The 13,572-nt window shown below is 54.0% G+C and overlaps 1 protein-coding gene across 3 annotated transcripts; it reads right to left on the bottom strand.

Annotated features, from left to right (window-relative positions):
* Positions 1–216: 216 nt before the first annotated feature.
* TMC4 (transmembrane channel like 4) lies at positions 217–13,436 on the bottom strand. 3 transcript variants are annotated; one of them, XM_058530171.1, is made up of 15 exons: positions 13,273–13,366; positions 12,393–12,606; positions 9,958–10,103; positions 9,571–9,803; positions 9,331–9,452; positions 4,483–4,630; positions 3,318–3,485; positions 2,922–3,103; positions 2,540–2,666; positions 2,184–2,281; positions 1,683–1,866; positions 1,175–1,305; positions 925–1,080; positions 594–672; positions 217–488 (listed from the first exon to the last, which is right to left on the bottom strand). In XM_058530171.1, the coding sequence occupies exons 1-15, from the start codon at positions 13,349–13,351 to the stop codon at positions 420–422; spliced, it is 2,136 nt and encodes a 711-aa protein (XP_058386154.1). In that variant the 5' UTR covers positions 13,352–13,366; the 3' UTR covers positions 217–419. The 3 variants fall into 3 exon arrangements, with proteins under 3 accessions (XP_058386154.1, XP_058386156.1, XP_058386155.1); XM_058530173.1 differs by lacking the exons at positions 925–1,080; positions 1,175–1,305 and having other exon boundaries at positions 405–488; positions 13,273–13,432; XM_058530172.1 differs by lacking the exons at positions 217–488; positions 594–672; positions 925–1,080; positions 1,175–1,305 and adding an exon at positions 1,367–1,463 and having other exon boundaries at positions 13,273–13,436.
* Between the last annotated feature and the right edge of the window lie 136 nt (positions 13,437–13,572).

Here is a 13,572-nt window from a genome sequence, read left to right on the forward strand (position 1 = left end):
GATATTCTCGTCCCGAATCGCGCTTGGTGTCGCCTAGCGACTGCCTCGTATGAAGGTTCTGGGCCAACGACGAATGTCCCCGCCCCCGACGCTACCGGACGCGGCCGCCGATTGGCTGCCACGCCCGTCGGTTCCTCCCGAGGCCAATACGTCTGATTGGCTTGTCTCCCTCTGGAGCCTTGTCCCCGGCTTCAGGACACAAGTTTCAAAGAGCGCTCAGCGGCCACGACTGTGTTTATTAATACAAGAAAGAGGTTCACTGGGGAGTCAGAGACTTGGCAGCGAATTCTAGGGCTGGAAGGGCGTGGGGTCTTCTCCAGTTCTTCCATTTTACAGATGACATGGCAGAGGCTTACAAAGGGTCTGGGGGCAGGTCTGGGTCTGAAAGTGGGCCGTCACCCTGAGCCAGGCTGGGGAGGTCAAAGAGCCCCGTTGGCCGAACTCAGCGCCACAGCACGCTGTGCCAGGAAGACTTTATTCTGCGCCTCCTGGAGTAGAGAGTAAAGAGAGGTGGAGGTGAGGCAGACCTTCTGTCCCCCGTGTCCCTTTACATGTCCCTCAGGACCCCTTCCCAGGGCCCCGGCCTGGCTCACCGTCTTTATCTGGCGTTTGAGCTCAGAGATGAGGCGTCCATATGAGTTAGCGAGGGCCAGGGTATACGCCATCAGGATGCTAGAGGAGACAGAAATGGAAGCCCGTCCCCAAACGCTCTTAGAATATCTTCAACGTATGGCTCCTTAGAAACCAGGGGTCTAGACCCTCAAAACTCTCCTCCTTCACACCCAGGAGTCCAGGCTCCCAGCCCCCTCCTTCCCTCAGGCCCAGGAGTTTGGGACCCCAGCCCCTTCCTCTCTCGGACGCAGGCAGCGGGGGCCCCAGATCACACGCATTCAAACTCAGACCCAGGAGTCTGGGCCCCCTCACCTGGAGAGCACCAGAAGGGGCACAGCAAAATCCTGGGTCCCCAGGAAGAAAAGGAAGTTCTGGGTGGTCTGAGGGAGGCTGGAGATAGACTTAGGGATCTGGGCCCAGATGGATGACAGCTCCCGGAATGGACCACAGAGCTTAGAAGGCTGGATCCTGAAGTCAGAGACAGGCAGAGCTCAAGGATGGCCAAGAGTCAGAACCCTGGATGAGGGTAGAGGGAGAGAGAGGCAGCGCCTCTCACACTTACAGGAAGACGCCATACAGCACGGAAGCGGCGGAGATGGCCAGACCCAGGAGAAGGACCAGGGGGAAAAAGAAATTCACCGTGGAGGCCCGAAAGGTGCGGGAGGCCGGGGAGCAGGTGGAGAAGAGGGTGAACTGGTGGGGAAGGAGAGAATCTGAGACACAGGAGTCTGAGCCTAGCCTCTCCTTTTTCACCATCTAGGAGTCCTGGCCCCTCCTCAGTCAGGATTCAGGAGTCCTCAGGCCTTTCCCACCATCAGACCCAGGAGTCTGGGTCCTCTCTTCTCACAGACCTAAAATTTGGGATGCCTTAGACCCCTTGTTCTCCCACATCCAGGAGTCTGTCCTCCAGCCCCCTCCTCTCTCAGGATCTAGTAGTCCGGGTCCCTCACATCCTCCTCCCCCAGGACCCAGGAGTCACATCCCTCAGTCTCCTTCCCCGCCTCAGGAGCCAGAGTCCAGGCCCCACTCTCTCCTGCTGCAGACCCAAGGGTGCTCTCGCCACCCCTCACCTTCTTCAAATAGAAAAGCAGCAGGAACTTGGCCGTGTTGAGCAGGGGCAGCAGAGGGCAGAAAAAACTCCCCACCCAGACCACCGTCTGCGCGTAGGTGAGCCCCAGCACCTCGTCGGGTACCTGGAACTCCTGGGTCCCCATCATGCGACCCAGCGCCCCGGGACAGAACCCACAGAACAGCCTGAGGGGCGGGACCAGGACAAGTCAGAGGCGTGCCAGCCCAGGTTTCCCCGCCTCCACCATCCAGCCCACCAATGAGAAGTGAGCATATCTGAGGAGGCGGAGCTTTCAAGGTTCTGGAGGAGGTGTGTCAAGAGGGCGGGGCCAGAGGGAAGTAACTACCTAACACCTGGAGGGGGTGGGGTCTGCAGACAGGGCGAAGAAACTGAGCAGTCAGAGGCGGGGCTGGAAAAGGGGCGGGGCAAAGAAGAAGAGCACAGGGTGGTGGGCGGGGCCTGTTCCAATGTGGGGGGGCAGGGTGAGGGGCGGGGCTCTCACTTTCGAGGAAACTGGATGAGCAGCGCAACTGCCAGGCCCGTCAGCAGATCAAAAAGCAGGAGTCTGTACATCTCCTGCCCCACCTTAGTCTCCCAGCACTGAGGAAGGAAGAAAAGGGTCAGAAAGACCCCAGGACCCAGGCGTCTAGAGACCCAAGCATCAAAGTCTCCGAATTGCAAGCACATCAATACTTTCTCTCGGGGTTCTCAGTTTTTTCAAACATCCATACTTCTGTCCTCAAGGGGAGGGTGTTCTAGCACCCAAGCTCCGCCTTCCTCCCAAATCAGGAGTCTGGACCCACCCAGCTCCTGCTTTCCCTCAAGGACCCAGGAGTCCCAGCCCCCTGTCCTCCTCACTGGAAGTTCTTTGTAATTGTAGCCACAGGTTTTGCAATCTTCAGCCTCCGAATTGCCTCCGCAAGTGATCTTATTCCAGAGAGACAGGAGCAGGACCAGCAGAGAGGCCAGGCGGAGAACCATGGTCCTGGCAAGGGGAAGGGAGAAGGGAATCAGCACTGATTGAGTGCCCACCACGAGCCAGGACCCTCCTGTGTGGAACGCGCTTACAATTCTCCCCATCTCACAGACAAAGAAACAGGCTCAGCGACAGAGAGAGGGATTTGAATCTAGATCTCACTGGATAACCCATATCCTCGGGATTTCCGTGACTTATCTGCTAGAACCAATGTCCCTAGACCGGTCCCAGCATCATCCCCAGGCCATCCCAAAGGGCTGGAACCTGAGCAGGATAAAAACAATCTGGTGGCTCCTGCTATAGCCCTCTAGCGGGGCAATGAGCTTGAACACGGGTGGCAGCACAAAGTTGACCACGGAGATGAAGATGGACGGGAGGTAATTCACCACGAGCTTTAGCAGCGGCGTCTGCTGAACATCGGGCCTCTCCTGGGAAGCAGAGGGGCCCTAGAGAAGAGGCTCTGGGTCATGGAGAAGCCACGTGTGACATCCTCCCCCAGCCCCTTCTTCCTACAGGATCCTGTAGTCTGAGGTGCAAACATAACCCCCCTCCCCCAGATCCCTCCTCTCTAAGATCCCAGGAATCATAGATCTCAGTCTCCTCCCTTGGAAACGTAGGTTCCAGGACTACCAGACCCTCCTCCCCCAGGACCCTCCACACCTGCAGCTCCGCAGTGAACCCTGTAACCCAGTAGATGCCGTAGAAGGCTGCCCCCAGGAGCGCGCCCACCAGCAGGTGGAGCAGCATCCGCCAGGACCACAACCTCACTTGCTGCCCCAGGGTCCGCAAGGCAGCGTGGCGCCGCAGCGCGGCTTCCTCCAGCTCCACCTGAGGCCAGGAGACACGTCCGCTTGAGTTCCATTCCCCCAGGATGGAGCACTGCCCCTCTAAGGTCTTTTATAATCCTGGTTCCAGCCCATCCAGGGGCCTCTCGCTGACAATTTAGGTCTGACCACCCCCCCCCCCCCCACGGCCCCGCGCAGCACCCAAAACCATAACCTTCCGTGGCCCCGCCCTGCACATGCCCCGCCCGTCTGCGGACCCACCCAACAGCTGGTCACACCCCTCCACGGCTCTACCCAGCAGGAAGCCCCGCCCCTCATCAGCCCAGCCCTCCCGAGACCGATCCCAGCACCCAAAGCCACACCCTCCTATGGCCCCGCCCAACACATGCCCCGCCCCTCTGCAGCCCCGCCCAGCATCTGGTCACATCCCTCCAAGGTTCCGCCCAGCACCTCATGCCCCGCCCCCAAGGCAAGCTCAGCACCCAAAGCCCCGCCCCTCCAACGCCACCCAGCACTCCCGTCAGGTAGGGAGTTTCTCCAGTTTTTTTTTTTTTTAATTTTTACTTATTTATTTTTCCCCCAAAGCCCCAGTAGATAGCTGTATGTCATAGCTGCACATCCTTCTAGTTGCTGTATGTGGGACGCCGCCTCAGCATGGCCGGAGAAGCAGTGCGTCGTTGCGCGCCCGAGATCCGAACCCCGGGGCCGCCAGTGGTGGAGCACACGCACTTAACCGCTAAGCCACTGGCCGGCCCTCTCCAGTTCTACTTTATCAAACCCTTTCTGGCCACGCTCTTCTCAACTTTAGCTTTAAGACCCCGCCCCTTTCCTGATGCTAGCTTTTTCCTGTACCCTTTGACCGCAGGCATCCCTACCGTGGCCTCCTCCCAACCCGCTCATCCTCCAAAGCCCGCCTCCTTAGAGGAAAGCTCCGCCCAGCATCTCTCCGGAAGCCCCGTCCCTGGTCTGCGCCCGCCCATTCTCTCAGCCCCGCCCCCTCTGGACCCCATCTATTTGTAGACCCCGCCCCCTAAGCGCACCTGCAACTCGTATAGGATGTTGCGCTGGCGCAGCCGCACGTGCACATCCCCGCAGAGGCCAAAGTCCCAGGCGGAGAACACCCGATGGCTGTAGCTGGTCATGGCCCCCGACTCAGCCAACAACGTTTGCTTCAGCCAAGACACCGAGCTAAGAAAGGGGAGACCCAGGAGACGGGGTGTGGCAGGACAGCCACGAGCAGGGGGGCCACCCCTCTTATGGGACAAACAGAGAAAATGAACCCTAAGACCTTTGGCATTTGGCAAGCTGCTACCTGGCGGAGAACGAGTCAAAGAGGCAGAGATCCAGTCAGTGGGACAAAGACCAAGAGAGAGATTCAGAGATAGACCCAGAGGAGGAAAGAAACCCAAATGAGAGAGACAGAAACCTAGGAGACAGGGACAGACCTCCAGAGAGAAGGGGACAGGGACCCACAGTGAGAGGGACAAGGACCCTGGGGACAGAGATTTAGAGGGGAGAAAGACCCCACAGGGGACCGAGATTCAGAGAAAGAGAGACAAAGACTCAGTGAGGAGGAAAAAGAGATCTAGAAAGAGGGGGTCAGAGACTCAGGGAGAGAAGGACAGACATCTAGAGAAAGCCGGTGGGGGAGAAAGACCCAGAAAAAGGAGGACAGAGACTCAGAGAATCGAGGGGGCAGGTAAAAAGACTCCAGAGAGCAGGGCAAAGACCCGGAGAGGAGATAGAGAACCAGTGAAAGGGCAAGAAACAGAGAAAACTGGGCAGAGATGCCATATCACCTTCACCACCCCCGGTGCAGGCCCCCGTCATCTCTCCAGTGGACAACTACACAGGACTCCCCCGGCCTCCTTGCTTCCACCCGTGCCCTCTTGGAATCCATTCTCTGTTCTTGAGCCAGTGGAACCTTCTTTTTATACAGATCAGATACAGACCAGTTTAAAACTTATCCCACAGCTTCTTGTCCTGGAAGTCTATGCTCCTTCATAGCATAGCTGCCCACGGCCCACCTGATCTGGCCCCTACCTACTTCTCTGAGCTCAAATCCTGGCCAAATCCCCCTCCTCATATTAGCCTTTCATTTCCCAGAACACTTCAAACCTCTTTCCACCACAGAGCCTTTGCACCTGCAGTTCCCTCTGCCTAGAATGCATGTGTCTTGGCTGTTCACCTGACTGGCTCCTTCTTGTCTTTCTGGTCTCCATCTACAGGTCACCTCCTCAGAGAGTCTTTACCGACAGCTCCATCTAATTAGGGTCCCCATCCATTATTCGCTGTCACAGGGGGTGGCAAACTATGGCCCGAGGACCAAATCCTGTTTCTGTAAGTAAAGTTTTATTGGAACACAGCCACGCCCACTTGTTGCATACTTCTGCCTACAACAGCAGAGTTTAACTGAGACAGAGACCTTACGGCCCGCAAAGATGAAAGTATTTCCTACCTGGCCTTTCCTGTTTTATCAGAAAAAATGCGCTGATCCCTTCTCTTTCACACTATCCCATTTGTTTTCTGTATAGTATTGCTCCCAAACTAAAATTGTTGATCTGCTTGTTTTATTTAACAGTGTGTCTTGAAGCTCATCTCCTCTACTAGACTATAAGCTGTGCAAAGGTAGGAGGACCCCAACTGGTGTCCCTGGCCCCTGGCCCAGTGCTTGGCATTTAGGAGACATTGCCCTTTCGTTGTTCTTAAGTCCTTGGTTTCCTTCTTGACCGAAATCCCTTCCTCTGGGGATCTCCCAGTCTTGCCTGGATGCCAGCAAGTCCCAAATTTCTATCTCCAGTGCAGGCTCCCCTCCAGAACCCACGTATGCAACTGCCTACTCAACATTCCCTTCGTACATCCAAAAGGCATCTCAAAATCAACTGGTCCAAAATTGCACTCCCAATATTCCTCGCCAACCTGCTCTTTCTGCAGCCCCCTCCACCTCAGCTAACAGCAACTCCGCCCTTGCAGTGGCTCAGGCCAAACACCTGGGGTCATTCTTAACTTCCATCTTTCACCATACCCCACATCCAGGTTTTAGGGAATCCTGTGCGCTCTACTCTCAAAATATATCCAGAGTTTCTATTTAAATAAAGTCCAAACAGGCCAAAGCAATCTATGGTGTTAATAGAAAGGATGGTGCTTTCTGTGGGGGTAGGGGAGTGTGGTAGCTTGAAGGGGTCTTGAGGGGGCTTCTGGAGGCTGATCATGTTCTATTTCTTGATATGGGTGGGAACTTAACAAGTTCTACCCTTTGGTTTGTGCATTTTTCTGGATGTGTGTGATATTTTAAAAATAAAAAATATACATGGTCAACTAATATTTGACAAGGGAGCTCACATACTCAATGGAGAAAGGACAGTCTCTTCAATAAATGGTGTTGGGAGAACTGGATAACCACATGCAAATGAATGAAATTGGACCCGTATCTTACACCACTCACAAAAATTAACTCTAAATGGATTAAATACTTAAACATAAGACCTGAAACTGAAAAACTCCTAGAAGAAAACTTAGGGGAAAAGCTCCCTGACATTGGTCTTGGCAATGATTTTTTGCATATGACACCAAAAGCACATGCAACAAAAGCAAAAATTAACAAGGGAACTACATCAAACTAAAAACCTTCTGCACAGTAAAAGAAACAATCCATAAAACAAAAAGGCAACCTACAGAATGAGAGAAAATATTTGCAAATCATGTATCTGATAAGGGGCTAATATCCAAAATACATAAAGAATTCACACAACTCAACAGCAAAAAACCCCAAACAACCCGATTAGAAAACAGGCAGAGGACTTGAATAGACATTTTTCCAAAGAAGATATACGGATGGCCAATAGGCACACGAAAAGATGCTCAACATCACTAATCACCAGGGAAATGCAAACCGCAATGAAATATCACCTCCCACCACCCATCAGAATGGCTATTATCAACAAGTCAAGAAATAACAAGCATTGGCAAGGATGTGGAGAAAAGAGAATAATCATTGTCTACTATTGGTGGGAACTGGTGCAGCCACTATGGACAACAATATGCAGCTTCCTCAAGAAATTGAAAATAGAATTACCATATGATCCAGCAATCCCACATCTGGGTATTTACCCAAAGGAAATGAAAACGGGATCTCAAAGAGTTATGTGTACTCCTATGTTCATTGCAGCATTATTCACAGTAGCCAAGATATAGAAAGAACCTAAGTGTCAGTGGATGAATGGATAAAGATGTTGTACATACCTACAACGGAATATTATTCAGTCATGGGAAAGAAGGCAATCCTGCCAATTGCGAGAACATGGATGGACCTTGAGGGCATTATACTAAATGAGGTAAGTCAGACAGAGAGAGACAAATACTGTATGATTTATATGTGGAATCTAAAGAAGCCAAACTCATAGGAACAGAGAGTAGAATGGTGGTTACCAGGGGCTGGGGGAGTGGGGGGAAATGGGGAGATGCTGGTCAAACTTCCAGCTATAAGATGAATAAGGTCTGGGGATCTAAGGTACAGCATTCTGATTATAGTTAACAATACTGTATTATATACTTGAAAGTTGCAGAGAGAGTAGATCTTAAATGTTCTCACCACAAAGAAGAAATGGTAACTGTGATGCGATGCAGGCGTTAGCTGCTGCTACAGTGGTAATCACATTGCAATATATAAATGTATCAAATCAACCCGTTGTACACCTTAAACTCACACAATGTGTGTGTGTCAATTATATCTCAATAAAGCTAGGGGAAGAAAAGAATTCAATTTTTAAAAATTGGATGTAAAAAAAAAAAAGGAGAAATAAATCCAAAATCGACCCCTTATCACCACCTGGTCCAAGCCACCATTGTCTCTTGCCTGGATTATTCCAATAGCTTCATAACTATTCTATTGGCTGCTGCCTTGCTCATCTATTAAACTCTCTCCTTCCCTCCTTTTCTTCCTGTCTCCCCTTCTCTCTCCTTCTCTCCCTTTCCCTCCCCGTCACCCCTCTCCCTTCCACAGAGCCATAGAGGAATTCTTTTAAAACCTAAATCAGACGAGGATGATCTTCAGCTCAAGAACCTGCAATGAGTCCCAGCTCACACAGATAGAAGCCAAACTCTTTACAGAATGCGGCCCCATCTCCTTGGGCTCTCCCCCTGCCTCCCTCTGCTCCAGCCCTACAGGCTGCCTTATTCACCCTCCAACGTGCCAGCCTTACTCCTGCCTTGCTCCCCCAGCTGTACCCTCTGCCTGGAATCCTCCTTCCCCGGGTATCTGCTTGACCAAATCCCTCACCTTCTCAACATCTTTGCATAAACATCACGTTCTCAGTGAGGCTTCCTGGACCACCTATTCGTGCAGCAGCCTGGCCCAGGATCACTGTCAGTCTCCCCTTACCTACTCTCCTGGTACCCGGAGCCCTCATCACCTTCTAACAGGCCACGTAATTGACTCATTTATGGCTTCTTGCATATCTTCTGTCTCCCTCTGCTAAAATGTAGGCTCCATCAGGACAGGACTCTGTTGGGTTGGTTGGTTTGTTCTCCTATTTTGCCAACTGCCTAGAACAATGCCCGGCACACAGCACCTGCTCAATAAATATTTATTTCATGAATGAATGAATCACCCCTATTTGTCTCCTACACAGCATTTTCCCTTCCAGAAAAGATATCATTAATTTGCTTACTTGTTTAATCTCTTACCTTCCCCAGTAGACTCGAAGCCACAGGAGGGAGACACTGCCCATCTTTATCCCTGGTCTTTAGCACTTAGGAAGCATTTTTTAAAATTTGATTTCAACTCAGAGAGAAAGGGATGACAGAGCAAGACTCAGGATTCTTGGGGAGGGGGCTTCTACCACCGCTACTACCCCCTGGATCCGGGGCTGGGTGTCGGGGTCACTGACCGGCGCAGGATGAGCAGCATGTGGAGGACGCCAATGACAAAGAAGGAGCACAGGTAGCTGACGGCCAGGCGCGGGCGGGGCGGGTAGAACCCATAGAAGAGATAAGACCATTCTAGAAAACCCTGGGGAGGGAAGGGCAGGGGTCACGTGGGGCTGGGCGGAGGCGGGGTTCAGGGAGCTGGGCAGTGAGGGGACGGGCACTGGGGCTTAGACGGGTCTCCCAGGGACCCCGGCGCGCACCTCTCCAGAGAGCAAGTTGAAGAGCTGGGTGGGGAAGGCGATCAGGCCCTGGGGGCGGGGGTCGTAGGAGCCGCAGGGCGAGGAGGTGCCAGAGTCAGTGGGACCAGGAGGCGCCCCTTCCAGCCAGGTGGGCAGCAGCGCCATGCAGACCTTGAGCACCGAGGCCAGCAGGTTGAGGAGCAGCAGGAAGCGAAGCAGAGAGAAGTAGGACTCGGTGCCGGCGCCGAACTGGCCTGCAGGGGGCGGCAGAGAGAGGCCTCGGGCTCCTCTCTGAGTCCGAGCCCGGCCCCTCCCCCCTCAGACCCCGGGGTCCGGGCCCCCCGGCCCCTCCTCCCTCAGACTCGGGAGTCCGGCTCGCCCCAAGATGCCATCTCAACCCCACCGGACCCCCAATCCTCTTCAGCGTCCACGCCCAGGGCAGCAAGGTGCGCAAGCCTTCCCGCATCTTCTCCTTGGACCTGCGAAGCCTCAGGGCCCAGTAGGTCACCCTGGACCCCGAGCCCAGAGCCGCTTGGTCCCTGTCGTGGCTCTGCCTGGGAGGGAAACAGAGTCAGAGACAGAAAATTAAGGGCCTAGCGGCCCCAAATGGAAACCACCCAAATGCAGAAACAACCCAGCAGGGGGACCAGGAAGTAAACTGTGGCATGTTGGTGCCAGGGAATACTCTGTAGCAACAAAAAGAAACAGCTAATGCTAAGCCTAGGCAGCAGGGCAGACAATAGAGACTGCAGGATTCTGTTCCCACACAGCTTCAGAGCCAGCACACCGAGGGTTGGCTCTTTAGGGATGCAGACACAGGTGGCAAAGCTAGGAAGACAAAGAAGGCGTGAGGATCGTAAAAGTCTGGGAAGGAGTTACTGTGGGGAGAGAGGGGTGCTTCTGCGGAGCTGCGATATTGTGTCTCTAGTTGTAGAAGTTTACCTGGGCTCTCACTATAGGAATACACTTTGAGTCTGGAGATCATGTTTCATGCACTTTTCTGTAGGCAAATATCATCATAAAGTAAAAATGAAAAAAAGAAATGGAAAAAGGAAGGAAGGTGTAATACTGTGATTTGTAATAAGAAATATTTATTTGGTCTTTGTCCCTGTTCCTGGCACAGAGCTCCTAAAAACCCTCGGAATTTCCGGAGAGTTGAGAGGGACTAAGGTGTCTTGTTATGTAGATGAGGTGACTTTTGGGAAGCACCTAAGTATGGGGGCTGGTTGCCAGGGGAACCAACCATGTGCTTAGAGGGTTGGAACTTTCGGTCCCAGCCCCCTGACCTCCGGGGAGTGGACAGGGGCTGGAGGTTGGATCAATTGCCCATTTCCAATGATTTAATCAATCCTGCCTTAGCAATGAAGCCTCCACAAAAACCCCAAAGGACAGGGTTCGGAGAGTTTCTGGTTTGGTGAACACATGGAGATTCGGGGAGAGTGGCGGGCACAGAGGGCATAGAAGCTCCACACCCTTTCCTCATACCTTGCCCATGCATCTCTTCCAACTGGCTGTTCCTGAGTTATATCCTTTTATAATAAGCCAGTAATCAAGTAACTAAAGTGTTTCTTTGAGTTCTGTGAGCTGCTCTAGCAAATTGATCTAACCTAAGGAGGGGGTCGTGGGAACCTCTGATTTATAGCCAGTGGATCTGGGCCGGCTCCGTGGCTTAGCGGTTAAGTGCGCAAGCTCCGCTGCTGGCGGCCCAGGTTCGGACCCCGGGTGCGCACCAACGCACCGCTTCTCCAGGCATGCTGAGGCCACGTCCCACATACAGCAACTAGAAGGATGTGCAGCTATGACATACAACTATCTACTGGGGCTTTGGGGGAAAATAAATAAATAAATAAAAATTATAGCCAGTGGGTCAGAGGCACAGGTGACCACCTGAACTTGCAATTGGCATCTGGAGGGGAGTATTGTGGAACTGAGCCCTTAACCTGTGGGATCTGATGCTATCTCCAGGTAGATAGTTGAGGTGAATTGTAGGACACCCCCCAGCTGGTGTCAGAGACTTGGTTGGTGGTGTGGGGGACGCCTCACCCCCCCACACACACATGAGAATTGGTGCCAGAATTGTAGAACTAAACAAGGGTCACACACAGGGCACCGCTCTCAGAAGGGCCTTGCCCTTGCTCCAATGCTCTGCTGTTGCCATCTTTTTTTTTTTTATAATTTTATTTATTTATTTTTCCCCTCAAAGCCCCAGTAGATAGTTGTATGTCATATTTGCACATCCTTCTAGTTGCTGTATGTGGGACACGACCTCAGCATGGCCGGGGAAGCAGTGCGTCGGTGCGTGCCCGGGATCCGAACCCGGGCCGCCAGCAGCGGAGCGCGTGCACTTAACCGCTAAGCCACAGGGCCGGCCCTGCTGTTGCCATCTTGAAATGCATAATTGTTGAGCAAGAGGCCCAGCATGTTCATCTTTCACCGGGCCCTGCAAATTATGTAGAAGGAGAGAGGAAAGACAGAAGAAAAAGAGTGATAGGCTTGGAAGAGGAGGAGGAGAGACAGCGAAAGACATAGAGCAAAGAGGAAAAAACTAATAACAGATTTCAGACACACAAAGAGAAATAGAGGTAGAGACAGGGTTTGGAGGGAGAAAAGAGACCATGAACCTGGGAGAGAGAGAAGAGTCTGGAGCCACGGAAAGACAGGACTCCTTGGAGTCAGAAAAGTAGAGACACAGACAGGGAGGAAACAAAGTAGAGACACAGACAGACACAGATGGGGGCCTGAGGGAGGCAGGGAGGACAGAAGGACAATGAGAAGTAGACAGAGCCCCAACAAGGGAAAGGATGGCCCACACTTGGCTGGAAAGTAGGATGTGGGGCCCTCACCTGTGTGCCCGTCTGGCTTGCATTGGCCAGGGCAGTTCCCGGGAAGCGTGAGGTTCCTGCAGCTCCTTTTGGGCGGCTTCTGCCAAGGCCTGGATGCTCCTCTCTCCATCCTCATCATCCTCCTCCAGTGCCCCCCAAGGCGGCACCCCAGGGCCTCGGTACCGGAGAGTAGCAGTACTGGGGAGCTCATTCAGCACAGAGGAGAGTGACGGGCCTGCAGCAGGAGGACACGGGGCTGGGAGGACCCAGGAGTCCAGGCCCCCAGCTCCCTCCTCCCTCAGACCAGGGAGTTCAGGCCCCCAGCCCCCTCCTCCCACAGACCAGGGGTCCAGACCCCCAGCCTCTCCTCCCTCAGACTCGGGAGTCCAGGCCCCCAGCCCCCTCCTCCCACAGACCAGGGGTCCAGACCCCCAGCCTCTCCTCCCTCAGACCAGGGAGTCCAGGCCCCCAGCACCCTCCTCCCTCAGACCAGGGAGTCCAGGCCCCCAGACCCTCCTCCCTCAGACCCGGGAGTCCAGTCCCCCAGCCCCCTCCTCCCTCAGACCAGGGAGTCCAGGCCCCCAGCCCCTCCTCCCTCAGACCCAGGAGTCTGGGTCACTGTTCAACTTCCTTGTCTATTTCAGGATCTTTGGACCCTGGCCCTTCCCGTTCCTCAGACACCCGAGCCCCAGCCCGTGGCCCTCTCCTCCCAAGACTTGAGCCTGGGTCTCCAGACTCCATCCCGGGACCCAGGAGTCCCTGGCTTTCTCCCCCAGAAACCCAGAAATCAAAACCCCTCCCCCTGTCCCCCGGAGCCGAGAGTCCAGGCCTCCCTGCCGCGTCTCCCGCAAGACTTCTGCCAGCCTGAGGGGTTGGACCTGACCACCCCTAGCTTTCTCACCTGCTCTGGCCTCCCGAGGTGCCGGCCACCCCCCAGAGGAGCCCCAGGCCTCCGGTTCCAACGTAAGGCTCCCCTCCATGGCCCCAGGCGCAGCTGTGTTTCCGTCTCTAGCAGCCGGCTGGGCAGGGACTGCCCAGGTGAGGGAGGGGCCGGGGGCAGGGCTGTACCTGGCTGCCAGGTGGCCCAGAGGGAACACTGTGCACTTCCCAGAAACTGTCAGGGTGGCTGTTGCCGGGCCTCCTGGCAGTGTGGTTCCGGGAGGGGGACAGTAGCACTTCACACGAGGTCTCTGGGGCACAA

Source organism: Diceros bicornis, chromosome 34 (genome assembly GCF_020826845.1).
Source record: "Diceros bicornis minor isolate mBicDic1 chromosome 34, mDicBic1.mat.cur, whole genome shotgun sequence".
Classification (NCBI taxonomy): domain Eukaryota; kingdom Metazoa; phylum Chordata; class Mammalia; order Perissodactyla; family Rhinocerotidae; genus Diceros; species Diceros bicornis.